The 26,038-nt window shown below is 43.3% G+C and overlaps 3 protein-coding genes across 3 annotated transcripts; 1 reads left to right on the top strand and 2 right to left on the bottom strand.

Annotated features, from left to right (window-relative positions):
* Positions 1–637: 637 nt before the first annotated feature.
* tollip (toll interacting protein) lies at positions 638–5,591 on the bottom strand. Its single transcript, XM_055022479.1, has 6 exons — positions 5,412–5,591; positions 3,638–3,787; positions 3,180–3,362; positions 2,734–2,886; positions 1,667–1,751; positions 638–1,580 (listed from the first exon to the last, which is right to left on the bottom strand). The coding sequence occupies exons 1-6, from the start codon at positions 5,442–5,444 to the stop codon at positions 1,357–1,359; spliced, it is 828 nt and encodes a 275-aa protein (XP_054878454.1). The 5' UTR covers positions 5,445–5,591; the 3' UTR covers positions 638–1,356.
* Positions 5,592–7,017: 1,426 nt separating this feature from the next.
* Positions 7,018–21,090, bottom strand: spg21 (SPG21 abhydrolase domain containing, maspardin). Its single transcript, XM_055022449.1, has 8 exons — positions 20,742–21,090; positions 11,868–12,029; positions 11,390–11,470; positions 10,238–10,383; positions 10,049–10,157; positions 9,830–9,937; positions 9,594–9,734; positions 7,018–7,548 (listed from the first exon to the last, which is right to left on the bottom strand). Exons 1-8 carry the CDS (start codon positions 20,802–20,804, stop codon positions 7,423–7,425), a joined length of 936 nt encoding a protein of 311 aa, XP_054878424.1. The 5' UTR covers positions 20,805–21,090; the 3' UTR covers positions 7,018–7,422.
* Positions 21,091–21,313: 223 nt separating this feature from the next.
* On the top strand, positions 21,314–25,789 carry pdcd7 (programmed cell death 7). Its single transcript, XM_055022448.1, has 5 exons — positions 21,314–22,727; positions 22,793–22,931; positions 24,324–24,554; positions 24,655–24,742; positions 25,318–25,789. The coding sequence occupies exons 1-5, from the start codon at positions 21,786–21,788 to the stop codon at positions 25,454–25,456; spliced, it is 1,539 nt and encodes a 512-aa protein (XP_054878423.1). The 5' UTR covers positions 21,314–21,785; the 3' UTR covers positions 25,457–25,789.
* The last annotated feature ends 249 nt before the right edge of the window (positions 25,790–26,038 follow it).

Here is a 26,038-nt window from a genome sequence, read left to right as displayed (position 1 = left end):
AACCAGGTTAGTAGTTGCATGGTTCCCCAACCATGGTCCATCATCAACTGAAAATTCAGTTTTGAAACTAAACTAGTTATGAGACTTATACTTTGACGAGTTCCCCATTTCTCAGATCAGTAAACTCAGAAGTTTCTTTCAAAGGTCAGCTAAAAATGATTTAAATCTGCTTTTACTTAAATTTGTTTTTGTGTATTTATTTTGTTTGTTGAAACACTTTGTGATTTTTACCTTGTAAGGTAAAAGTAAAAAGTTTAACTTTGATCCTGCAAGGAAAATTATTCTCTACTTGAACAAAATGAAAATATTCTATTACCTGCAAAATCTCATCTGAAAAAGTCAGAACTACACCTTTAAAAACCTGGAGATGTTTTTTTTAAACAAGTGCTGAGTGTAGCTACTGGTATCCATGTATTCATGTGTCTGTTGTGTGTGTGTGTGTGTGTGTGTGTGTGTGTGCGTGTGTGTGTGTGTGTGTGTGTGTGGTGTGTGTGTGTGTGTGTGTGTGTGTGTGCGTGTGTGTGTGTGTGTGTGTGTGTGTGGGTCCTGTCAGACTGTGTTCAGTTCTACATGAAACTGATGAAGATAAAATTAATGGCCGTTTCAACTTGAAGTGAAGAAAGAAAAACCTCAAAAGTATTTTGGCCTCAGAAGCTTTATTGGCAAGCTAATCATGGAACAAAGCGACATTGTCACGCTGCACTTCAGACACTAAGGTTCATTAACAAGCCACTGCACAGACACTTTTAGATTTTATATTAAAATAACTTCAAAATACTTTTCTTAGTGTTTTTTAAAGATACATCTAAGACAGGTGTGTAATATTTCATAATTTCCTTATGATGGATCATTTACCCCAAATTTTGTATTGTATAGATTTCTATATAATTTGTAGATTTCTCATATAACTGACATTTTATGTCTAAAGGTGAAGGAGGAGTTGTACAACACAGAGACACAAACACTATTCAGCTAAAAATGCCAAACAAACGGCAGATTGACTCAATCAGTGCAAATCAAAACCTGAAGTCAGCAAACCTTCAACAACTCAAACCAAACATCTACACACTCCACCGCCGAGTCCAACCTGTACACACCTGGCTGCTTCTATCAATGCAGCAACTCAGAGTGTGTATCTACACACACTCTGCTAGGCTAATTGGACTGAGAGGAAACGGACCTCTGACCAGCAGCCGGTGGATCAATCTCAGGGTTAAAGTTCTTTGGGAGAACTGTGTGTACATGTGGAAAGCTGCAGTAGTCTCTATGGGCGATAGCTGACTGGTCATGGCCTCCTGCTGCATCATGCATGTTTCTGTTGGAATGTCTGCTGCCCGCTGCGCCCTGCTGCAGCAGCTACAGCTCCTCGGTCATCTGCAGGAGGGAGTTGATGGCGGCGTCCTTGTTGCCCTGCTGCGCCTCCAGCACCGTGCGGACCACCTCCTTGTCCAGGTTAGGAAACATGTCCTGAAGAGCCTGCAGGTCCTCCTCGCTGCACGCTGGGCCCTGGCCCCCCATGGCCGGCATGCTGTTTGGTACGGCCATGGGCACCACACCTTGGTTATAGACTCCTGGCACCCCTTAGGATACCAGGCAGGCAGTGAGACAGCAGCCATCGTGTGTGTGTGTGTGTGTGTGTGTGTGTGTGTGTGTGTGTGTGTCTTACCTGCAATAGGCACATAGCCTACTCCTTCCTGGTAGACAGAGGGCATTAGAACGACAGGCTGGGTCATCATGGCTGCTGGTAGGGACTGGAATAAAGACACATTTACCATGAGAACAGATGGTTGCTATAGACACTTGTGTTCATAGCAACTTGTTCAGCTTTCTCACTCAGACTAAGCTCCATTACGTGGAAATAATGCAAGGCTGGAAGGTAGCAGCTTCTATCGGGTCTATGCACCACCAGAGGAAGGAGTTTATCACAGCAGACAAACATCTGGAGTATCGAGAACAGGGACGGGCAACTCCAGGCCTGGAGGGCCTCCTGCAACTTTTACATGCATCTCTACTTCAACACACCTGAGTCAAATAATGAGGTCCTTAGCAGGACTCTGAAGAACTGCATTTAAGAGCTGATTCAGCTATTTAATTCAGCTGTGTTGGACCATCTAAGAGTTGCAGGACACTGGCCCTAGAGGACCAGGATTTCCCAGCCCTGCTCTAGAGTGACGCGTCACTGCTGGACTTTTTCCTCAACATGTTAGCAGTGAGTGTAGAATTAGAAAATATCTAGCACTATAGAAATGTGATCAATATCAATAAAAAATACATCCAATAGAATCTTTAGTGATTTAACAGAACTCTGATCCAGAACCGCACTGCATTCTAGGAGATGTACGCAAAGGAAAGGTTTTTTATTTTTTTACCTAGGAACAAGCTAACAGTGTTTCCTGTTAGTGGTGTAAATCAACACTTAAACACACTGAGAGAAACCCAGGAACCTGCAGTTACCCACCACTGATACCGACAATACTGTTGACTCTGTTTACCTGAGATCTTCCAGAAACATTCATAGACTAGAAATATGATTTGGCCAAAGATCTGAGCTGAAACATTCTGACTGTAACCATGGAAGCAGCAACTGCAGCAACAGAAATTTAGAAAAATGTCTAAAATCTAAACACTTTACCAGGAAATATTAATACTGTCAAAACTTTTCCTGGAGTTCTATTTAGTTACTCCAGACAGCAGCCATTGTGTGTGTGTGTGTGTGTGTGTGCTTACACTCACAGCAAATGACATGACCAGGTTAATCATGCCCTCCTTGTCGTCTCCCTGCCTCCCACTGAGGCTGAACCACTCGTCCACCACGTTCCCGTCCCTCAGGCCCTCAGGAATGGTGACATGTGTCCAAGCAATTCTGTCATCCATGGAGAACGCTCTCTGAACACACACACCCACGCACACACATCAACTCAGACCAATTCTGCCAATTTAGGATTATTTTACTAGAACACACAGCTCCCATTTCAAATATTTATTCATATTTTCAGAGACAGACATTAAATAAATTCCGAACTGAGCAGAGAAATGGGAAGTTGTCCCAGATGTGAAAAACATTTAACTTAAAACTGAATTTATTTGTTCATAAGCAATGTCCACCTACCAGTTGTAGTTTCATCTCAGCGTACTTTAAGGTTTAGTTTTTTTGTTGGGTATTTTCCAAAGTTCCTCACCTCATCAAAGATCTCCAGGTAGAAGGAGTCGACTCCTGGTGGTACCGTACACTGGATCACTTTGTTCCAGCGTGGGTTCTTTGCTCCGTTATGAGCAGTCGGGGTCTCATAGACAGCATAGCCCAGTCTGATCCTGCAGTACGGATCCATTCGGGTCATCCCGTAGTTTTTGGCCAGCTTGGCCTGCACAGGTAAAGGCATAGCAGCATTAGTAAGGAAGTAAACACAAGTTGGCTCCAATCATTTCAAACTGTATCATTTAGTAAGTGTGTCCAATGGATGGGAGAGAAAAGATTCAAATCTATGATGAGAAGATTATGCAAAACATTTTCATATGTTCAGCCCAATAAATGCAATTTACATCATGAATAACAAATTGTAAAGACAGCTGGGTACTAACATATCCAGTTAAATACACCAAGTTGACACCTGGCTGCCGCTTGAACGGTCCATCTTACCTGGACAACAGTGATGCTGAGTCGGCCCACAGTGTTCACCGAGCCTCCGTACTGCAGCTGGCGGGCCGTCTGGGCGTCCAGCTGGACCTGCTGCTGCTGCTGGGTGGGAGCAATCCGCAGGAAGTCCTGTGGCAGCTCCCCGATGTACACCTGGAGACACGGCACACTGGTGAGGACGAGGCAGGGCAGGCACCCAACACGACTAACAAGAGGGCCTCGCACCAGAACTAATTTTGCTGGCTGTTAAATTGTCCCAAAAATTTTTGCAATTAGCAGTACACCAATGTATGTCCCAGTTAATTTATTGGTTTTGATTTCCTTCATTTTGGGAGACACTTGTGAAGCCAATCTTATCTCCAATCTTATTTACCTCAGCAAAGGTCTAAAAATCAACCACTGACCTCTTCTGCTCTCCCCTGAGAGGTTTGACTGACAGACTCATGTCTGTTACCCCACTGTTGCAAAGTCCGCAACTTTCTTGCTGTATTTAAAAACATTTCAATAATAATGATAATTAAAAAAAATCTATTTATCGGCCAAAATTAGGTTTTTAAAGAGCTGTAATCGGCAATGATCCAGAAGATCAGTGCACACCTAGTTGCAATAATGGATAACACTTTTGTTTTGTGATCATTTTAATATAAAATAATGACATTACAAATGCACCATCTGGTGTTAGCTGTTAGCCAGTATAATAATCCCTTAGTCACTTCATGTTGTTGGGAAAGTTATGCTAGCCTGCTGCAATTACTCTGTTGCATTAAGCTGCTTGTCAACAACAATTGTAGAGCCTATTACATAGGGATGTTTCAATATAAAAATTCTATTAATATTGGCAGCCAATATTAATAGTGCTGTTATGTCCATAACGGACATTTACTAAAGTCACACTCATTATATTCCTTACACTTACTGCGCTGTAAAAGTGACCACACCAACTTCATTCTCTGCTTCAGCAGCATCACACTTTCATGTTTCCCAAACAAGATTTTAAATTAAATTTGCAGTGAGTCCGCTGGTGAAATGCTCATTTAAATGATGTGTCATGTTTGATTGAAGGAGCAGGGAGGGGGCACTGAATGTTGTTTGCCCACCCAGAGCTCAGCCCGGCTTCAGGCTCAGCCCGCCCGGCTTCAGGCTCAGCCCGCCCGGCTTCAGGCTCAGCCCGCCCGGCTTCAGGCTCAGCCCGCCCGGCTTCAGGCTCAGCCCGCCCGGCTTCAGGCTCAGCCCGGCTTCAGGCTCAGCCCGCCCGGCTTCAGGCTCAGCCCGCCCGGCTTCAGGCTCAGCCCGCCCGGCTTCAGGCTCAGCCCGGCTTCAGGCTCAGCCCGCCCGGCTTCAGGCTCAGCCCGCCCGGCTTCAGGCTCAGCCCGCCCGGCTTCAGGCTCCATCATTGAAGTTAAAAACAAAAAACAAGTATGATGGATATGATGAAAGAAACCCTAAATGTGGTAGAAGAAAACCATTTGTCGATGTGTCTGTGTGTCATGACGTGACCGCAGCAGCTCAGATCTGACAGGGAACTGAGCAGAGAAATGGGAAGGTGTCCAAGATGCGGAAAACATTCAACAAGAAGATGAAGCTCACACCGACAGAAGCTAGCGGTCCAACAGCTAACTAGCGGCTAATTAGACGATAAACCCGAGTAAATGAGTCTGTCAGAGGCTGAAGCTGAGGCGGGAGCCCGGCTGGTTGTCAGCTAGAGTCAGAAATCAGGACACAAGTTGCGCCCAGCTGTCAGTCAGTCAGTCAGTCCTGGAGCTAATCAGTCCGTTACCTGTCCCCGCTGGGTGCTGATGGTAGTCGCCATGTCGTTCCTCCAAGAACTGGACTCAAATACTGTCGAGTCGTGACGCTTCTTGAAACAATGAATTCCTTAGTGACTCATTAAAGACAACCGAGCTTCTGTGTTTGGGCTGAAGCTGACTCCGGAAATGTCTTGCTATTGAAGATAAAGTTGCACTGCTGCCCCCAGTGTCCGGCGGTCTACTTCCTGCTTGTTCTCGCTTTGTAGCGCAGTACCGCCGCTAACCAGCAGAGTGGGGCAGAATCAACCATTTTCCCCAGTCAAAATGCAAAGCAGAACAAACACATGTATTATGTTCGTCTCTTCAAAATACTTTGAGTCAGCTAGTCAGAAATCAGGACACAAGTTGCGCCCAGCTGTCAGTCAGTCAGTCAGTCCTGGAGCTAATCAGTCCTGATTAGCTCCAGAATAATACCACTGTATTATTAGTCGTAATACAGTGGTATTACGACGAGAAACCACTGTATGAAGAATGCCACAATTTGCTTTTCAAAGCAAATTGTGAGATGTTACTTTTAAAAGCTGATAGAAAACATTTCTTATTAAACATCCTCTTTCTACGGTGTATTCCTAACAATTAGAATAACTTGTCAGATGTAAGTTTTTAATAATAAATCTTGTTTGGTCACCAAGCAAGATTTATATGTTAGATATTGTCTTAAATTTGTTTCTTTCAATCCCTTTTTCAGTATGGATACTACTGAGTAATATATACAGCTTCCTGTCACCCAGTGATGTTGCCACCAGAGTAATTTTTTTCATCTTTTTCACAGCATATCTACCACTTTCAGAGCCTGCATTGCCAGAACATCTACTGCTTCATTGCTTGCATTCCATCTGAGAAGGGATCCACAGAAATCTCACAGTTGGATGTTTCATTCCATTAAGTTTTTATGTTCAGAATTCCAGCAAGCCTCCAAAGAAACCCAGAACCTTTGGGTAATGCAGTTCAAAGGCAATGAGGAAATGTATGTAAACTTTTGATTTTGAGGACATTTATGAATAAGTTATTTAGCAAATAGATAATTTTGGTCACTCTAACTGACCATATGACATCTGATTGTCACTGAGGAGTCCTTGAGATTGATATGAACATGAAGCTTGTTCATGTTTATGGACCCACTCATCCAGGATCAGATTCTTTCATCGCTTAGAGACACAGACCCACTCATATTCAGTCATGTTTTTGGACTGTTGGGAGAAGCTGGAGACCCTGAAGAGAACGCAAGCAAACACATCCAAAATAAATGCAGAAAAACTCCAGGATCCAGGACCCTGTTTGCTGCAAAGTATTACGACGAGAAACCACTGTATGAAGAATGCCATTTTCATAATATGTTGAGATTATCATTCAAACTATTTTCTTACTTCTTTGAGATTACATAAAAATGAATAAATGTCTTCGGAACAGATATAACAACTTTGTCAACAGAGAGAGTTGGATCATTCATATTAACGTTAAAATGCAGTTCCATCCATCCATCTCTCCGGTTGTCTGAGCAGGTTTGCACGGATGGTTCTTCTAGTACCCAAGAACTAGAAAGTTGTTGGAAAAAAGACAAAAGCCAACAAAATATGAAATCAAAAACAAAAATTGTATTCCAAAAAAAACAAAATTCATATTGGTAAATTACACAAACTTTTAGACGTACAGTGTGTCTTTGTATATCCAGTGTGTTCAATATTCTGTTAACAGCTGGTACAGTCTACTACAGTTTCTCTTTCAGACAGACATGAACACACCATTCAGGCAGTTTATGAGTGCAAGAATCATTCCACATAAGGCAAAGTGTTGTGTATGGTTTGCAGAGCAAAGCAGCGGTAATGTACCACACATCAATATGAAAATATTGCTTCATCTGACAAATAAAAACATTCTTGGTTGAATTTTTGATTGAATGTTAGACTCCCTGGAGTCTGGTGTGAAATGAGTTCAGGAGACAAAGTGTCCTGGTGAGCCAGACTGCAGGGAAACGTCGGCTCACTGGTTGTCCTCAGAGTCCTGGTTGTAGCTCAGGTGGCTCCGCTGAACCTCCAGCTCCTCTGCGCTTACCATGGCAGGATCTATGGCAGCATACCTGGTTCCATGGAACTGTCGCAAGTGAATCTGAAAAGTAGTAGAAACCAAAATGCCATCATTTAACATTTACATCACATCATATAGGCACTGTTTTGTGGACAGATCTTTTTCTGCAGGGGAGAGGACTTTGTCTACAGTACATTGTGAAAAAGTCATAATATATCTTAGACATGATGTGATACTCTTACAAATCTGTATGGTCCTCTTTTAAACACAATCTGCTTTGGAATAAATTTCTTAATTCAGAAAAATTAATCTTAAATGAAATATAGCCAAGAATCAGACCCCTGAGGTTCCTGCCTTCGACCACCACCCATCCCACATTACATCCGACCCCTTTAGCCCCTCCCAGAGGTGGTGAGCCCATGTGAAGGGGTTTCATCTCCTTATCTGTGACCCCACTCTGTTTCCATTGGTGCTCCCTGACCCAGACAAAGTGCATCTTTGGGTTTCACCTTTTCAGATCCCTCACCTAGAATCAGTTTGTTTTGGGTGACCCTACCAGAGGCGTGAAGCCCCTGACAACATGGTCCTTAGAAACATTGGGACACTCAAAGCCTTCCGTCACAGTAATGTGGCAACCCATGGAGGGTTACCGTTTTGGTTCATAACAGAATGAATGGACAGAATTTCTAAGCGCAGCCAAGGTGTTGATGAGATCCGTTTTGGTGTTCTCAGGATCATGTCTCTGCTCTTTGCAGATGATGTGGTCCTATTGGCTTCATCAAATCAGGATTTACATTTATAGGTTGAGCAGTTCACAAAGTTGCGCAATTGAGCAGTTGAAGTTGCTTGGTTCACACTTGGTTGTGAACGAAGTGTTCACTCCAACCTCATGCTTGTTGGAGTGGATGTAGATCCATCCAAATATGATCCACATATTTGGATCAGTGCCTCCAAATATGTGGTTGTGAAAGGGCAGACTGCCTTCAGCAAGTCAGAGATGAGTTCCTGCCCGAGTGCAAGACTTTAAATATCTTGGGATCTTGTTCAAGAATGAGGGAAAAATGGAGCAGACAGGACACATTGTGGGAAAGAGAGAGCTGAGTCAAAAGGTGAAACTCAATTTACTGGTCAGTCTATTCCTACCGTCATATGCAGTCACATCTCTGGAGCTCTGGGTAAAGAGCAAAAGAGCAAGATCGCTGATATATGCGATCGAGTTGAGTTTTTTCTGTAAGGTGTTTAGGCTCTCCCTTAGAGATAGGCAAAGAAGCTCAGTCATCTGGGAGGGACTCAGAGTAGAGCTGCTGCTCCTCCATGTCAAGAGGAGGCAGTTGAAGTGGCTCAGGCGTCTGGTTAGAAAGCCTTCCTAACCCCACGTTAGGTGAGACCTGATGTGTCTGGTGAGGTGGTTCCAGACACATTCCACTAGGGGGAGACCCGGAGGAAGACCCAGGACACACTGGAGGGACTATATTTCTCAATTGGCCTGGGAACGCCTTGGGATTACCCTGGAACAGCTGGAACAAGTGGCTGGGAAGAGGGAAGTCTGGGCCTTCCTGCTCACGCTGCTACCCAAAACCAGACAGGTGGGAGATTAAAAGTCACAAGTTATCAGTCCTTTAAATAGAAGGTAGTGCTCAGATAGCAAAAAGACTCACCTTTCAGATTGATCCTTGTAATAAATGACAGATTAATATTCACTAAAGATGATGCATTTTTGAAACATTAATAGGGTTTAAGAGAACCTATTACTCTGTTAAATCAGCTTGTCCAGGATTGTTCCTGCCTGAACAGGGTTTAAGTCAGGAATCCAGTTAAGGTCAAGATGAACTTTGAGTTATTTGCAGATAATTCATCCAGTAAATGATGAATCATTGCATTGTCTGTTGAACAGTCAGACTGTTCTCAATCTTTTCTTCCCAAAGATTGAGAAAACTCCCAGTAAAAACCTTCTCTGCATCCTAAGTTACAAATCTTCCTTGGACTTTGTACTCAGAACAATAAAAGCTTCCTGGCATACATGCAGGGTATTGGTCCATTTCTGGTTGCAACAATAACTTTCCTCACTTCAGAGAGAATCCGAATACTGTATTTTAGTGGGTTAAATATTGTGAATCAGAACCAACCTGTATGTAAAGGTTGACCTCAGCGCTCCTGCACAGATATGGGAAGTTTCCTCCAGTTTTCAGATGTGCCCGTCTAGCATTGGGATACAGCTTATACATCTCCTCTTTGGCCTCCAGTGAGAGGGCGCTCTGATCAAACACCTCAACATCAACAACATAGCTAGGTCAGACGTGTTTGGAATACACAGGATTGAAGCAGATAAAGCAGATTTAGAAAAAAAAACAACAAAACCTACATCTATGATGGTCACAGCAACATCTTTTATTTTGTGAGGCTCAACGTAGGAGTTCTGACAGTTAAGTGTTAGCCTTGAAGCTAGCTCGCTTTGGCTCAGACTCTCCAGCTGCATAAGGAAAACACAGACTGATGTGTTTAACATATAAACATCAGCATGAAGACAGGAATCAACTGATGATGTCATTATTAAAGCTGACTGACTTCTATGGTTACATACCCTATCCACCATGAAGTCGATTGCATCTGCCATCTTAGGGTCCACAGGTCCTTTAGCAAAGTTTCCCAGGACGATCTTCTTCAGTAGGAAAGCTGGCATGAGCCAGAAACTGGCAGCAACACAGAAGCAGCATGAATGAAGAGACTCTAAAATGAAACCATCATGTCAGTGAGAGTGAGTCAGTGGCACCTGTTTGCAGTCCATGTCTGGTGAAATATGGACGTGTCACTGAATGAGTTACACAGGATCAAAGAGTGCACTCTGGGAGACTTGTGAGTATACTCTGCAAACTTCTGAGCCAAGAATCCTCCTAAAGACGCCCCGAACAGATGGACCTGAGTGTGACATGGGATCAGCATTACACAGACGTCATACACACGTCACACATAAACCAGTCATATCAGGCCACGTCACTTCCAAATGCGTAGCTGTTACAACTGCCGTCGTTAACTTAATTATGTAAATATGATGATTGGTTCCCGGAAGACGACAGAGACTTCCAATTGGTGTCCTCCTGGAGGTGATGTACATAAAAGCTGAAGATGCGCACTTCCTGTCATCCATCCTCAGCTCATCTCAACCGGCCACGCTGTCTGTTAAACTATGTAAAGTTCTGGAGTTTGTAGAGGTGAGCTGCAGTTTATGTTTCATTAGTTTTCTCCAGTTTTTTTTAGTTAGGGAGGTAATTTGGTTTCTTTACTTTCAATTTGGTAAGTTGGTTAATATTCAGATAGTTTTCTTTTGTTTGTTGTTTTTGGCATTAGCTCACACTGAAGCCATATGCTCCACTCATATGCTCCATCTCAATCCAAAAATACATCTTATTAAAATAAATAACATTATAAAATGTTCAGCTTCGTATGTGTGGGCTGCTTGAAATCTGAAGAGGATGGATCCTCTGTGTTATGACCTGGCCACCCCGAGGCGGGTCATAACAGTAGCCAAACACAACAAAAGGTGGATACCACCAATGATCATGGGGACAGTGTGGCACTCCTCATGCATGACTAATGCAAGGAACCAAGGAGAAGAAGAAGACAGAAAAAAAGGTTAATCTCCTTCATCCACATACCATGATGGCTGCACAGAAAACGTCTGTCTACTGCAGCATCTTCTGGAGTTTTTTTGGGAGAATGTGAATTATCAAAATTTCCTCCACCTTTATTTTCCTCTGAATGGACTCTGAACTGTCTTATCATGGCTACATTGCCTAACACAAAGGCAACCTAACAACACATTAAAAGCATGAGGCTGTCTGTTACTCGACACGGTAACAGACTGATTATTGTGTGGAAGGAGGTATAAATGAGCCTCAAAGGTTCTATGAGAACAAAGTTGGACCTTGTCCAGCTGAAGGTGATCCAGAAGCTTCCGGAAGCCATCACAGAACTCCAGGAGGTCCCAGTACACCGGATACTGCAGCTAAAACAGAACAACAAGTGATTAAACAAATGGGAATGGTAAGCAGGCAATATTTCTGATCACTTACCAATAAATTTGAGATTTAATACAAAAACAAATGTGAGGCATAAGTAATTGCTGAGAAGAGTCACAACAGCTAGAGCAAGAGCAGGCTTTGCACTGCACTGTAAGAAAATATGGTAACCACGGTGCAGGGGTCAGTCCTGTAACCAGTGGGTTGCTGGTTCAAATCCCAGCTCCATCTATCGGTATACTGTTAAAACTTCAGATTGTGAAAAGTTTATGTTTTTATGTATTTCTACACAATGTCAGAGGTAAGAAATGAGCGAAGCAGAGATGATTTATCCTCCAGTAGATGCCAGTGATCACATGAGGATCCCTGCTGTGGTGAACTCACCGAGATGACCCTGTAACCCCAGCCAGTCAGGGCCTGAACCTGCTGGAAGAACACCTCTGCAGTCCCACTGACTGGGGGAAGGAAGATGATTGGACACCTGATACTTTTAGGGCCAGCATCATACAGAGACCACACCTTGCTGTCGTCATCATCAACAATAACCTGGAAAACACACACAGACACACACACACAGACACACACTTGTTCTGTAACCTGATGGTTGCATTTGTCTTAAAAATTATGTACCATACATTATTAACCCATATTAGAAAGGAACAATCTTTATTAAATGCCCATTGAAGTAATAACTATCCCACATCAAACATTACTATTCTACCTGGTCACTGCTTTACACACATTTCAAGACATGATGGTCCTGACAGCTTAAAGCAGTCATTTTACAGTCCAGTCCTGAGGGTCCGGTGTACTGTTAGAAGTCTCTGCTTTAGCACACCAAGCTCTGATGGGCTCATCAGCATAAAGTCAATTTCAATAGTGAGGCAGTTTCACTATTTAATTCCAGTGTGTAGGACAAGCCACACATCTAAAAGTTGCAGGACCTTTGAGAACTGCAGTTTGAGGCTGCTGGCTTAAGTAGGTGGTAACTGAGTTATTCTCCTGTTTCTTCAGGAAGTTTTTCCTCTCTTCAAAAAGACTTCTTCAGTTCTGAATATATGGGAGTCCAAATAGGTTTAAAAGTTCAAGGACATAAGCACAATGTACCAGGGAATTTTAAAACTATCAACACCCTCAAACAAAAAGTAGTTCACCTTAAGGACCTGAGGGGTGGGGTCCGGTCCAGTGAGGAATATTTAAACCTCTTCGCTGGAGAAAATAAACAGCAGCTACACAAAAGAACAGGCCACTTCACATACATCTTAGGGACAATTTCTTCAAGACAGCAATGTGAACATTTCACACAGGAAGATGGGTGGTTTGAGAGGAATGAAAGAAGTCATTTTTCAGTTAAATATAAAAAACCAACACGAAACATAAGAGACAGCATCAGATTTTATCTTTCTAACCTACTGTTCGTAAGGAGTAGCACTGTAGCAATACACTAATCGCACAATACAGTAAGATATGTAATATTCTGCTCACAATACAGATTTTAGAGGGACAGAGTGATTTTATTAACATTTTGTGACTAACATAGATTTGGATTGAATTAATTGAACTAATGGTGTAATACTGGTGTAATAAATATTTTTGTTATACATTTATTTGGTTTAAATTAATTGTGTATTTGGTTATACATGAAAGGAATCTTTTTTGTCTTACGTACTTATATCAGATAATGTAATTTATCTATTTAATTAATTGTAACTGGTTATTTTTAATGTATATGTGCAACTAGGTAAAAAATGTCATCTGTGATAATTGTCATTTAATTCATGTGGATTTGAAATTAAATTCAAAGTAGGAATTACTGCATCAATACTCTCGGATGAAAAATCGCTACTTTCTGAGTAAGAAAAAAAAAAGAATATTGTAGCACCAATCCTAGTCAGGAAGTCAACCTCCATGAGGAAGTTCACTGCAGTGTTACTGGGACTGTGCTCAGACATGCAGTCGGTTTTGGAGAGCAAGACGCTGAGGAAGATCCAGGTAACAGAACCTTCACTATCTTATCTTATCTTATCTAATGTCTTCAGTATCTTGGTGTCTTGCTCGTTGACTTAAGCTCAAATTGGGATTTTCCTTTCAAAACAAATTTTATTTTTCTCTTCATCTTCCCGCAGCAACATTTTTATCCATTTTGAATTACTCAGACCTGTTTTGTATGAACACCTCAGCTCTGTATCTTTTTTGTAAGACTATTTTATGGCAAAAATAAAGATTTTTAAAATGTGTAACTTTGACAGCATTTTTTTTGAAGAAGGTTCCTTAAAAATCAGTCAGTTTAGGCTGCAACAGTTAGAAAAAAAACATTGCAGCATCCTGGATGTAGCAGTGGGACTGATTAAAGTCCCACTACAGCTGGTTTGTCGGATGCAACAGAGCATTTCGAGGCCCACACCAGGATAAAAATGAGAAGCATTTTTATTCAATGTATAAAGAATGTGATATGCATCTAACCAACCTGAAGGTGAGGTGGCCTTGACCAATGCACTGTCCACTTTTGTAAACAGACGGTTATAAACGGATTATAAAGTGTCATAGTGAGAGATTGGTGGCTTCATGGAAACACAGTCATTTATTATCCTGATAGCAACTTCAAGATAATTACTAGTCAAGAAATGTTACTCAATGTTACTCAATGGTTCAAGAGAGCGACTTGGTTGAACTAGTTTCCCAGTGTTGTGTCAAACCCCCCGAGTGCCTCTGTGTTCACAGTGTAGTCACGCCAATAAACAGCTTTACAGGTTCAAATGACTCAGCCTCTTCTCTTCCCACAATCACTTCCAGCAACAGCGTGTCAGTCCATGTCAGAGCAATGACACAAAAACAGGATAGGTAGATTCTACTGTTCAGAGCCTCTTGTTTCACAAGGACCATCTCTAAACAGACTCTATTCTCTTTATGTGTGGAGATGATGTTGGGTCATGCAAAAAAGAGAATGGAGACATGTTGAAAAAGAAGCCTGGAATTCCCTTGTTGAACTGAACTGACAGTGTGTCAAAAGAGGAAGTTTATATTCCTTTCTCCACACTTCATACCATAAAATAAACATATCTGGATGCATATGTTTACCATTTCATAGTTTTGTTTGGACACATTCTCTTATTTGAATTTATAACACATCAGCAGGATCTCAGATGTTTCAGATATCGTGACCTAATGTGTAAAATCTCAAAAATGACACTCGGTGGGCTTTACCTTTCTTTTTTAAATACAACATGCTCAAAAACTGCAGCCAGACTTACATTTTTTAATATTTCCTCACAATATTCAGAAAAAAACCCTCATACCACACATATGTTTACCTTGAGATTTTCCAGTGAAAATCATGCCTCACTCACAGCTGAGATGCAACATGTGATAGTGAGCAGTGTGTGACCCAAAGGCCCCTGTGAGTGAAATCATGTGACCATGACAGAATGAGCTCAGTGCTGTTGGATAAGCACCTTCAGTCTTCATTCAGGGCAGAAAGCAGTGAGTTTCCACCAGTGAGGCCAAATAGATTCTTTGATTAGCAAACAACCCGCTCCTGATAAGCTGCTGAGGCACCACAGCTCAACACAGAGCCACTGTGAGAACCTCACATCTGAGTGGAACCGCAGCGACACGGAGAGAGTGGCTGATTAGTAAACACTGACAGTGGCCTGGAGTACAGTGGAGTACAGTGTAAAACTACTGATAAATGGCTGTGCTTAATCCAACAGGACAAGAAAGTTAGTGGACCAGTCAAAGTCCAGTCCTAGATCAGCAGGATTTACAATGTAACTCTTTAAAAGGCAAGGTTTTAGCAGCTAAGCTGCTCAGAGTTGGTTGGACTCACAGCAGAATGTTTGGGAGGGTTTGACTGGATGTTATAGTCTGGCTTTAGACCAGTGCTTCTCAAATAGTGGGGCGGGCCCCCTTTGGGGGGCGCGGTGCGATACCTGGGGGGGCGTGTGATCCTGGGGAACAGGCTTTTTTTTTGCCGTACTAGTATAAAGTGTAATTGCGCACAGTAGGCGGCAGTGGCGCTCTCATTGTTACTTCTGTCACGTTTGCGACAGTGCAACATTTCATGACTTACAAGACAACAGGTTTGCCTTGGTTAGCAGTGTTAAGTCAACAAAAAGCTCCGACTGCGTTCTGTCTATGGCCTCCGTTATTCAACAACCCCCAACATGAAAAAGGTTTTCACAGGGATGAAAAGAAAAGCGGAGAGAGACAAAGATAATGAGACAACAGAAAGTCAACCGAAAGCTAAGAAGAGGAAATACGACGAAGCGTATTTAGCGCTTGGCTTCACTGTGACTACAGTTGGAGAAGAGGAAAGACCGGTGTGTTTGCTGTGTCTAAAAATGCTCGCAGCGGACAGCATGAAGCCAAATAAATTAGCGCGTCACTTAAATATGTTACATCCCAATCACGCCGATAAGCCGCTAGAGTTTTTTCAGTAAAAAAATGTTAATAAGGAAAAAATGTTATGCAGAGATGGATAGTCACGGTGCGGAGTGGGGGGCGCGAATAGTTTTCTTCTTGCTAAAAGGGGGCGTAACGGAAAATAATTGAGAAGCACTGGTTTAGACCAACACACACCAGCTGAGGAACACCGCTTCCTGACTGCATTCATTTCAGCTGTTCAAGTTTATTATATCAGAATAGCAGATGACATTCTCAAACTATGAACTTACTTTTTTCCAACTCACACTTCTTAATCTATTAGAAGTTTTAAACAGACCACCCTGATGGTCTTTAGCATGTCCCGAGCCCAATGCATGGAGCTGGGACAGAACTGCAGAAGAAATGCATCCTGGGTGCTGAAAGCAGGGTTACCACAGATCCTTCCTCCCAGCAGTGGTCAGAGTCTAGAACCATCCCTGCAGTTATTTACAGTTTCTCCATGTCTTGTAAATAGTTTGTTTCTTTCTGCAACAAATATAAATGCAACATTTTTTTCTACTGTGTCAGTCTGAGTATGCCATTTTAATAACTGCAGTATTTCCTTCATGTGCTATAAATCTGCCAGTATCTTTTCTTACTTCCTGTTTTTATATTTTTGCCTTTGTGTGAATTTACATGCTTTGTCTTTCCTGTCACTTCACTTAGGTTATTTCTATTCTCTATTTTATGATTTATACCCCAGAAATCTCACTTGTTAAAACCAGTCTGACTTCAGCTGCAGCTGAAGTCAGACTGGTTTTACATCATTTTTGTCCCTTCTTTCTCTTGAACTTTTTATCTGCCAGTTTGCCTACAGAGCATCATAACAATGGCAGAAAACACAAGTTCACCAATGTGACGTCCAGCTTCCTGAAGGGTGATAATTATGTTTTCCAGGCCCATGGTGTCATTTCATAGCACAATAAAATATCTATGCTACCATCAGTTGTAATAAAAACGTGCTCTCTCTCTCTCTCTCTCTCTATCTATCTCTCTCTCTCTCTCTCTCTATATATATATATATATATATATATATATAAAAAATTCCCTTCTCACCCACCGTGGGTGGTTCTTATCCTCTGAGCTCGGGTCCTCTACCAGAGGCCTGGGAGCTTGAGGGTCCTGCAGTATCTTGGCTGTGCCAAGGACTGCTGCACATTTCTGGACTGAGATGTCTGATGTTGTTCCTGGGATCTGTTGTAGCCACTGCTCCAGTTTGGGGGTTACTGCCCCGAGGGCCCCGATGACCACAGGCACCACTGTGGTCTTCACCTTCCAGGCCCTCTCCAGTTCTTCCCTGAGGCCCTGGTATTTCTCCAGTTTCTCCTTTTTCCTGATGTTGCAATCACTTGGTATTGCTACATCTACCACAACGGCTTTCCTCTGTTGTTAATTCACTACGACAATGTCTGGTTGGTTCGCCATTACCATTCTGTCTGTCTGGATCTGGAAGTCCCACAGGATCTTAGCTCTGGTGTTCTCCACCACCTTTGGGGTGTTTCCCACTTTGATCTCGGGGTTTCCAGTCCATATTCTGCACAGATGTTTCTGTACACTATGCCTGCCACTTGGTTATGTCGTTCCATGTACGCTTTCCCTGCCAGTATCTTGCACCCTGCTGTGATGTGCTGGACTGTCTCAGGGGCCTCCTTGCACAACCTACACCTTGGGTCTTGTCTGGTGTGGTAGATCTGGGCCTCTATTGCTCTGGTGTTTAGGGCCTGTTCCTGGGCGGCCAGGATGAGGGCCTCTGTGCTGTCCTTGAGTCCAGCTTTTTCCAGCCATTGGTAGGATTTGCTGATATCAGCCACTTGGGTTATTTGCTGGTGGTACATCCCATGTAGGGGCTTGTCCTCCCATGATGGTATCTCTGGCACCTCAACCTCCGTTCCCTGTTGTCTGAGACATTCACTGAGCACATTGTCAGTTGAGGCTTTGTCCCTGATGTATTTATGGATCTTAGTTGTTTCGTCCTGGACAGTGGTTCTCACACTCACTAGTCCTCTGCCTCCTTCCTTGCGGCTCGTGTACAGTCTCAGGGTGCTGGATTTGGGATGGAACCCTCCATGAATGGTTAGTAGCTTTCTAGTCTTAATATCTGTGGCTTTTATCTCCTCCTTTGGCCAGCTGATTATTCCAGCAGGGTATTTGATTACTGGCAGGACATAGCTGTTTATCGCACGGATTTTGTTCTTGCCATTGAGCTGGCTTCTCAGGACTTGCCTTATTCGTTGGAGGTATTTAGCTGTGGCTCCTTTCCTTGTGGCCTCATCGAGGTTGCCATTTGCTTGTGGTATACCTAGGTACTTGTAACTGTCCTCTATGTCTGCTATTGTTCCTTGTGGGAGTGAGACTCCTTCTGTGCGGATCACCTTCCCCCTCTTTGTGATCAGCCGACCACACTTCTCTAGTCCGAATGACATCCCAATGTCAGTGCTGTAGATCCTGGTGGTGTGGATCAGTGAGTCGATGTCTCGCTCACTCTTGGCGTACAGCTTGATGTCGTCCATGTAGAGGAGGTGACTGATGTTGGCCCCATTTTTGAGTCGGTATCCGTAGCCAGTCTTGTTGATAATTTGGCTGAGGGGGTTCAGGCCTATGCAGAACAGTAGCGGGGACAGAGCATCTCTTTGGTATATGCCACATTTGATGGACACTTGTGCAAGTGGTTTGCAGTTGGCTTCAAGGGTGGTTTTCCACAGCCTCATCGAGTTTGCAATGAAGGCTCTCAGAATCCTGTTGATGTTATACATCTCTAGGCATTCAATGATCCAAGTATGCGGCATTGAGTCATAGGCTTTCTTGTAATCAATCCAAGCCATGCACAGGTTGCTGTGTCGGGTTTTGCAGTCTCTGGCAACTGTGCGGTCTACGAGGAGTTGGTGTTTGGCTCCTCTGCTGTTTACACCGATACCTTTCTGTGCCATGCTCATGTGTTTATCCATGTGTTTGCTTATCTTGGCCGCTATGATGCCTGACATGAGCTTCCAGGTTGTGGAGAGGCAGGTTATTGGTCGGTAGTTGGGTGGGACTGGACCCTTTGATGGATCCTTCTGGATTAGGATTGTCCGCCCTTCAGTTAACCATTCAGGGTGAGTCCCACTTTGCAGCAGCTGGTTCATTTGGCCTGCCAGTCGCTCATGGAGAGCAGTGAGTTTCTTTAGCCAGTAGGCATGGATCATGTCAGGCCCTGGTGCTGTCCAGTTTTTCATACCTGAGACTCTTTCTTGAACATCTGTCACAGTGGTGGTTACCGGGGCTTGTTCAGGGAGGTTGCTGTGGTCCTCTCGTAGAGAGATCAGCCACTGTGCATTGCTGTTGTGGGACGCCTCCCTTTCCCATATGCCTTTCCAGTATTGTTCAGTCTCCAGCCTTGGTGGGTCTGCTCTGTTGTTATTACCCTGCCATTGAGAGTACACCTTAGCTGGTTGAGTGGAGAAGAGCCGGTTAATCCTTCTGGATTCATTCTCCCTTGTGTATCTCTTTAGGTGGCTGGACAAGGCTTGGAGCCTCTGTTTGGCAGTCTCGAGTGCTTCAGGTATGGGCATCTGCCTGTACTTTCTGGGTACTGGTCTTTTCATTGTACCCTGGTATATATAAGTCTCCCCTTGCTCCTCCACTAGTCTGGAGGAGCAAAGGGAGGGGCGGCTCTGCTGGAGATCGCAGCTTCAAGGAGGAGCTTTGTGGAAATAGGCGGGGCTTTGTGGAAATAGGCGGGGCTTTGTAAGAGGAAGAGTTTAGGCAACCATGAATGGTTGCCACGGGAGATAAAATGATTTTCCAAGCATACATGAAAGAATCAAAGCAACCCTCCAGGTATGTTTATGATGAGGAAATATAACAAAATGTGAAGCTAGATTTTACATGACACTTCCACTTTAATATTAAAATAAAGACATTTCCAGATGTTTTAATCAAATCATGGCAAGTCTCTGGTTTAAGCAACTTGCATGTTCACTGACATATAGCAGCCAATTACAACTTGCTATATAATCAGTATATTTTCTTTATAAGAAAATATACTGCCAGTTTTCCTACAGAGCATCATAATGATCTGTAGGCATTAAGAAGGATTCTTATAATGATCATTTTCATTATAAGAAAAATGATCATGCTGATCATTTTCTCATAAATGATCAGTATATTTATAAGAAAATATACTGATCAATTATACCTAGAGCTCTGAAATACACATTTAGCCTGCCAGGATCAGCATGAGCAATACCAGAATCGCAAAGGATGGTTTGGGTGCAATATATGGGAGGACTCAACATGTCAGGTTCAAAGCACTAAAACTAATACTTCATCAGACTGACTGACACAGAAGATCTGTTTTCCCCACAGCCGATACTTTCCTAAAGCCTTTGGGATTAATAAAGCATTTCTGAATCAAATGTAACCATTAAAAAGGCCGTTCAGTCCCCGTTGTCTCCTCTTTGTTTTTCTCCCTGATATCTCTCTTGCTAATGAAGATCCTAAAGCTCCAAGAGCAGAGAGGACCGAGACATGATGGGGACAAGTATAGAGTAATGTGTTCAATGTGGTTAACTGTTATTGTAACACACAGGCATCAGCCCACAAACCATTCTGGACCGAACCTGGTACCACACTGTCAGTAAGGACGGCTGGGATCTCCATTGACTGGATCCCTTCAGAAATCTGGAGATTCTGGAGCTCCAGTCAACATTTCTGATTTGACGGTAGCACACCTTATTAACAGGCACATAGGCACATCCAGTTATGCTTCATAATACAAAAACACGAGTGTTTAATCAACCTTCCAATGCTGTCTGGATAACTTGCTGGGTCGGAACACCAGGAGGTGAGTGTACTTACTCTCTTCAGAGGTACTGTGCTTCTGAACCAGTTGTAGTCAGGAGACACTTTGATCTCCTCCATCTGAGCGGTCACATGCAGGCGGGACTGAATCAGCTCGGTAAGCGCTCCCTCTCCTCCGGACAGCCAGCGGAACAAACCCCGCTGCTAGCTGCTATCCCTGCTCACAAATTCGACGGGTCGGGCCGCCACTTTTGGCCGCTGCTGCCGTCCTGCTGCGGGTGGCGGTGAGTCACGGAGCCCGGGGCTGTTCATCCATGTCACGGTTGCATGTTTTTTTTTCTATATTCAGGTTGGTCTTATGACTCTTTTTTTACCTACTTCCGCAAAGCGTCTACCGCTACTCACGCAAAAGGTGCGTTTAGATACGACCGGAAATCGGAAAACATAGTTTTTTGGCTGCTTTAACCAACCAGGGATAATTCTCTTCCTTGTTTCGCTATTTTAAGTGAAAATATTTTTGTTCTGTTAAACCATTACAGCTGCCCACACATATTGCAAAACTGTAGACCTAAATTTGTATATCTTCTCTAACTTTTTTTTTTTTTACATAAAATGTCCAAACACGGAGTAATCGGTTATGTTTGAAATTCACTTCAAGGATGTGGAATTAAGTCATAGCTGGTGCTACCTGAAGAAGCTGGAAGACATAGAAGTCCACATGTTTAGACGAAAAACACCTTTCACATTTTTATTTTGAACGCTCAGATATTCTGATGTCACTGAATGCAACAAAATTCTATGTGGCCATCTTTGAACGCCATCAGAAATCTGACTACGTCTGTTAAACAAAAATGAACAGTTCTTCAAACCATAGACATAATAAAATTTATGGCTGTGCTTCAAAACTTCATTTGACCTTTTTTGTGTTAGTTTGACAGGGCACTTCACTGTCTGACCAACAAAATAGGATTTTGGATAATGTTCTGTCACACTCCAGACCAGTTGGTGGCAGTAATGGCACCAAAAGCTGGTTTGTTTGCCGTCAATCGACAACAGAAGCGGATAATCATGGCTGTGTGAAGGTAGTAATGGTCAGTCAGCATGGAGGGTTCATATCAGCACGGACATGATGCTTCCCTGCATCATGTCTTCGGGGGAGGGATACAACAGCCCGCCTCAGAGCAGCCGAACCACACCGCTTCACCATGGATTCCTCCTACCGCTAACTTCCCCGCACCTCCTCCTGGGGGAGCAGGTTTCGGAACATCTCGGTTTCCCCTTTCTTATGGATTCGACCCGTCTGTCCCCCCGCCTAATTTTGTCTGTCCTCCACCGGGACACTTCCCGGGAATGGCGCCTCCCGCCCCTGGAAACACGCTCCGTAGCCCTGGAGTCCCTACGTTTCAGGCTGCGTCCCAGCAGCTCGGTGCCGCTCCTTTCCGGATAGACTGCGGACTCAGGCAGCGGGAGGACTACCGCGATGGAGGCCCCCCCTACCGGGGCTCATCGGGCCCCCGCCAGCCTCATCCTCTGCAACGGGACAGCAGCTGGGAAACTGCAGCACACCCAGAGGATGAGGAGAAGCTGCAGAGGAGGCAGGACCGGCAGTGGTTAACCCGGTTCCTCCAGAACCGAGGTGGACCTCCCGACAACCCGCAGGAGCAGCGGTCAGACCTCGGCTCTGTCCCCGTCTTCAAAGAGGCTCTGTACGACACAGCTCGGCTGCTGTCCCGGCTGAAGGAGCTCTGTCTCTCTCTCCAGCACAATCTGCACTCAGTCAGCGGGTGGTCTGAGTCTTATCAGATGGCTTTGCACGTTAAGAGAGAAGTTCAGGCCAAAGTTCAGAAACTCACTGACTCCCCGAGTTTAGATCTACTTAAAGTTAAAGTGGACCGCATAGCGAAGAGAAGGGCCCGGCGCCTGAGGGCCAAGAAGGACCGGCAGGTGGAGCAGGTGCTGGCAGAAGAACGCGGCACTGAGAAAGAGGCCTCCATAGACAAATGGAGGATGAGACAGATACAAAAAGTAGAAGAAAAGAAGAAGGTAATATTGTATTTATGTAGAGAAGGGTGAAGAGGAGAGTTTTGCTGAATGCCTTTGGTTCTCAGGAGCAGGAGCTGAAGCTGTCTGCAGACGCCGTCCTGTGTGAGGTGAGGAGGAAGCAGGCCGATGTGAAGAGGATGCAGGACATAATGAGATCTCTGGAGAAGCTGCGCCGACTCAGGAAGGAGGCGGCGTCCAGAAAAGGTCGGGTTAATGCTGTTCTGCTGTTTATTATTGGGACAGAAGTTTAAGCCATTTTCCACAGAAATAATTCAGTTGTTGAACCGTTAAAATGTGATGGAAACTCACACCAGCAGATGATAAAGGCAGTTTTTAAGAGACGGCACAAATCTGAGATCTGGAGAGGGACGAGTGTTCACCATCAGTCCCCGGACTCTCTTTTCATGTCTCAGTTAGAAAGAAGTGAAGTATCCAGGAGTTAGTCATATTATAGACAAGAGAAACATCCAGAATAGGAAAAAAGTCAAATTGTTCTCAATGTTCTGCTCCAAATTTATCAAAGTTTTTAATGGTTTTTACTCCCTAAAATGGAACTTTTATCTCAGCGTATTTACACAGATTAGTTCTCATATTTATCTGATCAAATGATGAAAGAGATAATTCAGGTCAGCTGTCATTTTACATGGAAACTTTATGTGAAGTGATGTAATGAAATCTGTGGAGGTTTAAGTCTGTTCGGTTCTGATCCAATGATTGGTTCCATCAACCTCAGATAGTTATAAAAATGTACAAAAGCTAATTCACATAAACATTTTCAAGTTCACACATCCATATCTCTGGCTCTATATTTATGGTTGTAAAGATAGAATCATAAATAACATTTAGATAGTTTTGATTTGGTTGTTACCTTAGTTACTCTTCTGCAAAAAGATCTCCATTTCAGAGTGATCCATAAACTTTAACATAATACCACTTCCAGCTCTGAAATGTTTTTTTGGAAGCTGTGTCTTAAATAAGAATCTTTACTTCTTCCACTTTGATTCTTGGTGACTGCTAGAAGACAAACTTCTACCAGATCAAAAGTTTAGACTGCAATTATGACAAGTTAATATTTGGGCTACACTTTTATGTTGTTTTATGTTGTCTTATAAAATAAAGAACAGTTCCAGCAGTTCCTTTTTAAGAGATATTATTTGATTTAAGGAAGCACTAAATTGTTGAAACAACACAAAATGCCAGTCATTAGTATCATATAGCAATAATTCGCTTTAACAACTGAAAGTTGTGATGATTTCTACTTTTCATACCAAGTTGTGTTTGAATCGTACTTTATTTACTTTTCTGTTCAGTTATATTAAATTTTCCTTTGATGTTATGAAGTATGCCTTATTATATTGTTCAGAATTTTAACAAAGTAAAAAAAAAATAAAGTCAGAGATGGTTTGTTCCTCCAGATCAGCAGACTCTTTTTGGCGCTGAAGCAAAAAATAAAAACATTTCCAAAAATGTTCTTTGATGATGGTATTCTGGATCAAGTGGCTTAAAGGCTGACTCAGCATAATTGCTGGTGTTTTAATGAGCTGATTACAGACCCGTCAGCGCAGCAATAACTCTGCAAGCTATGTTGTTTTAAAGGGATCGGCACGGAGCTGCAGTGTGATGAGGCGTTCAGCGGTCAGCTGGAGCAGCTGAGGGGCGTGACGAAGAGGAGAACAGAGCTGTACTCGGCCGAGGAGAAGGCTCTGATGGTGATGCTGGAAGGAGAGCAGCAGGAGGAACGGAGGAGGGAGCAGGAGAGGCGAGTCAGGAAGGAGAGGGAGCGGCAGCTGGAGAGGAAGCGTAGGGTGGACTCCATGTTGTTTGGAGGTAGCAGCTTTTCCAGCCAGGCTGTCAGATTCCTCCAGGTCGGTTCTGGATCTTCATCCTCCTCCTCCTCCTCCTCCTCATGTCTGTGTTGGTCTTGCAGATGAGCCTCCCACTGACGGCATCCTGCAGCCCTTCACCGACTACTACAGCCAGGCAGAGCACTCCCTGCAGGCGCTCATGCACATCAGGTTGGTCTGCACCAGGGCCAGCCAAAGCCTTTTCAGGGCCCAAGGAAGATTTTCATCTGGGGCCCCCTGCATTTGGTATCAACACCAGATGCTTTATCATTCCTACGCCACTCTGTATGTCCAGTGTTATTATGGCTTTTAACCTTACAAGAGTAGCAAACCAAGAAAAAAAAAAGAATTTTAAATGTGTAGTTATTTAAGGATACTACTATTTATTTGAAAGTAACATCAACTGATAAACTTTACAGTTAATAAGTTAATAAGTTTTGTATTTTACTAATTGTGGGAGCAGACTATAAAGTAGATACGGATAGTAGAGAAAAAGTTTTCTTGGTGTGTGTTGGGGGCCCAAGCAGACTCTTGAGGAGCCTTGCTTTGGGCCTGCTCTGCTCTTCAGCCTCTAACTTTAGATGTAGAACAAATTTAGTGGTTGGTTTGACTTTTTTGATATCAAGGTGACTAAACACCATCTAGTCGTAGCAACACTGTTTTTTTTTTATTTTTATTTCTCCATCAGCAGAAGTTGTGAGCTCTGTGTTGAGAGAAGGTCTTGATAAGGTGTGTTGATGTTTCAGAAGGGACTGGGACGTGTTCCTGGTGGCAGCAGATCATCCTGATGGATCTGGGGTTCCTCAGGGCTGGGTCCTGCCCGACTCCCCGTCCGACCAGAACTGGGCCTCGGCCCTACAGGCTGCTGAAGCTGACGGCCTCTGACGCACATCCAGTCAGCTGGATCAGACAATGAACTTGCTTTATAGTGAACACGTCTCTTTAAAGATGGTATTTTCATTACCTTGATTCTAATTTAATCATCCTTTGGATGGATTTGTTTTTTATACACCAAAATGTGTATTTTGGACATGTAGTTTGATATTTTTGTGGAGGGGGGACATGTGACGTGAAATGTCTGCCAATTCCATGTTCTCTGTTCACTCAGCTGTGCTTTGGGACACGCTGGTGGCTTTGGAGGGATGTTTCAATACAACTATGTTCTTTTTCCTTTTTCCCAGACTATGCATTTGAAAATAAATCGAAATGAAAACAAATCATTTGCCTGTTTGAGTGATGCCTAAGTGGAAGTAAACTCTAAATGTTAAGTTTTTGCAAATTAAAAATAAAAAAATTGAACTCAGGTGCTTAAAGTGGCTGGATTAGAAAGAGTGATGAACAGTGTCTGGTTTTGAACATTAGCCTGCAGACCTGACTGGAAACAAGCCATCCTCCTCACCCTCTTTTTCTGGTAGAGGTAACATATGGTTATGTAAAAGATTTAGTTTTTAGTAATTAATTTCAGAA

Source organism: Poeciliopsis prolifica, unplaced genomic scaffold, assembly GCF_027474105.1.
Source record: "Poeciliopsis prolifica strain line A6 unplaced genomic scaffold, Auburn_PproV2 SCAFFOLD086, whole genome shotgun sequence".
Classification (NCBI taxonomy): domain Eukaryota; kingdom Metazoa; phylum Chordata; class Actinopteri; order Cyprinodontiformes; family Poeciliidae; genus Poeciliopsis; species Poeciliopsis prolifica.
The sequence above is the reverse complement of the archived record's forward strand: the minus strand, read 5'-3'. Positions and strand labels throughout refer to the sequence as shown.